The sequence below is a fragment of the Phytophthora parasitica genome, assembly GCF_000247585.1.
Source record: "Phytophthora parasitica INRA-310 unplaced genomic scaffold supercont2.128, whole genome shotgun sequence".
Taxonomy (NCBI): Eukaryota; Oomycota; class Peronosporomycetes; order Peronosporales; family Peronosporaceae; genus Phytophthora; species Phytophthora nicotianae.
The window spans coordinates 76,508-77,298 of NW_008649114.1; the positions used below are offsets into that span (position 1 = coordinate 76,508).

Sequence of the window (791 nt, forward strand, 5' to 3'; positions counted from 1 at the left end):
CACCATGGGCGACGTCGGCTCTGGAGAACGCCGAGTGCTGGATGTAGCTGTGCCCGTGGGCAACGGCGGTAGAGCTGACGCCATGGAGGGCGGCAACGAAACCGATGTGGCTTTTGACGACGCTGGCCGTGACAAAGAGGCGGAATCAAGCATGTACGAGGAGACAAAGACGGAGGACCACGACCAACCACTCCGCGTCGTCCGGCCCTTAGGGTGGGTGCGCTTCCCGAGATCGCCATAGTTGGTGGGACAACAACCGCGAAGACGATGCCACCGATAAGCTCGTGCACTCTCTCAAGCGGATGGGACCTGATGATGACCCCGACGCGTATGAGGTCTTTCCTTTGGCGGTGACCCTGACGCTGACGACGTCGACAAGCAGCGAGAGGTTTGTTGCCACTAATGTTGGATGTTATGGTGTCGCTTATGATGTATTCTATGTTGACTTATGCTGTATTATATGGTTTTGCTATGTTGTACTCAGGCTGACGATGCTCAGTTGATTGTCGTGGACGGCAGCGACACCGAGAGCGACAACGATGACAACCCAATCGGCGGAAATGGGGCTAGTGAGACGCGGTTCAAGTAAGGGTTTCTTCGTGTACTCGGTGGCAGCATGGCGTTGGAGTCCGGCGCACTCAATATCGATGCATTGCCCGATTTGGGGTTGTCGGGCTACGAGTCACCTGTATCTGTTGACGTGCGTATACGTGGAGGTACCTTTGGAATCACCAACGCTGAGAACATGATATGCAGGCTAGACAAGGCCATCTATGATTTGAAGCAGGCAG

At 55.1% G+C, this 791-nt stretch overlaps 1 protein-coding gene across 1 annotated transcript; it reads left to right on the plus strand.

The window, feature by feature from the left end:
• Window positions 1–4: 4 nt before the first annotated feature.
• Window positions 5–589, plus strand: PPTG_19505 (hypothetical protein; the record flags this gene model as incomplete). The annotated part of the gene is made up of 3 exons (XM_008917975.1): window positions 5–213; window positions 242–404; window positions 485–589. The coding sequence occupies 3 exons, from the start codon at window positions 5–7 to the stop codon at window positions 587–589; spliced, it is 477 nt and encodes a 158-aa protein (XP_008916223.1).
• Between the last annotated feature and the right edge of the window lie 202 nt (window positions 590–791).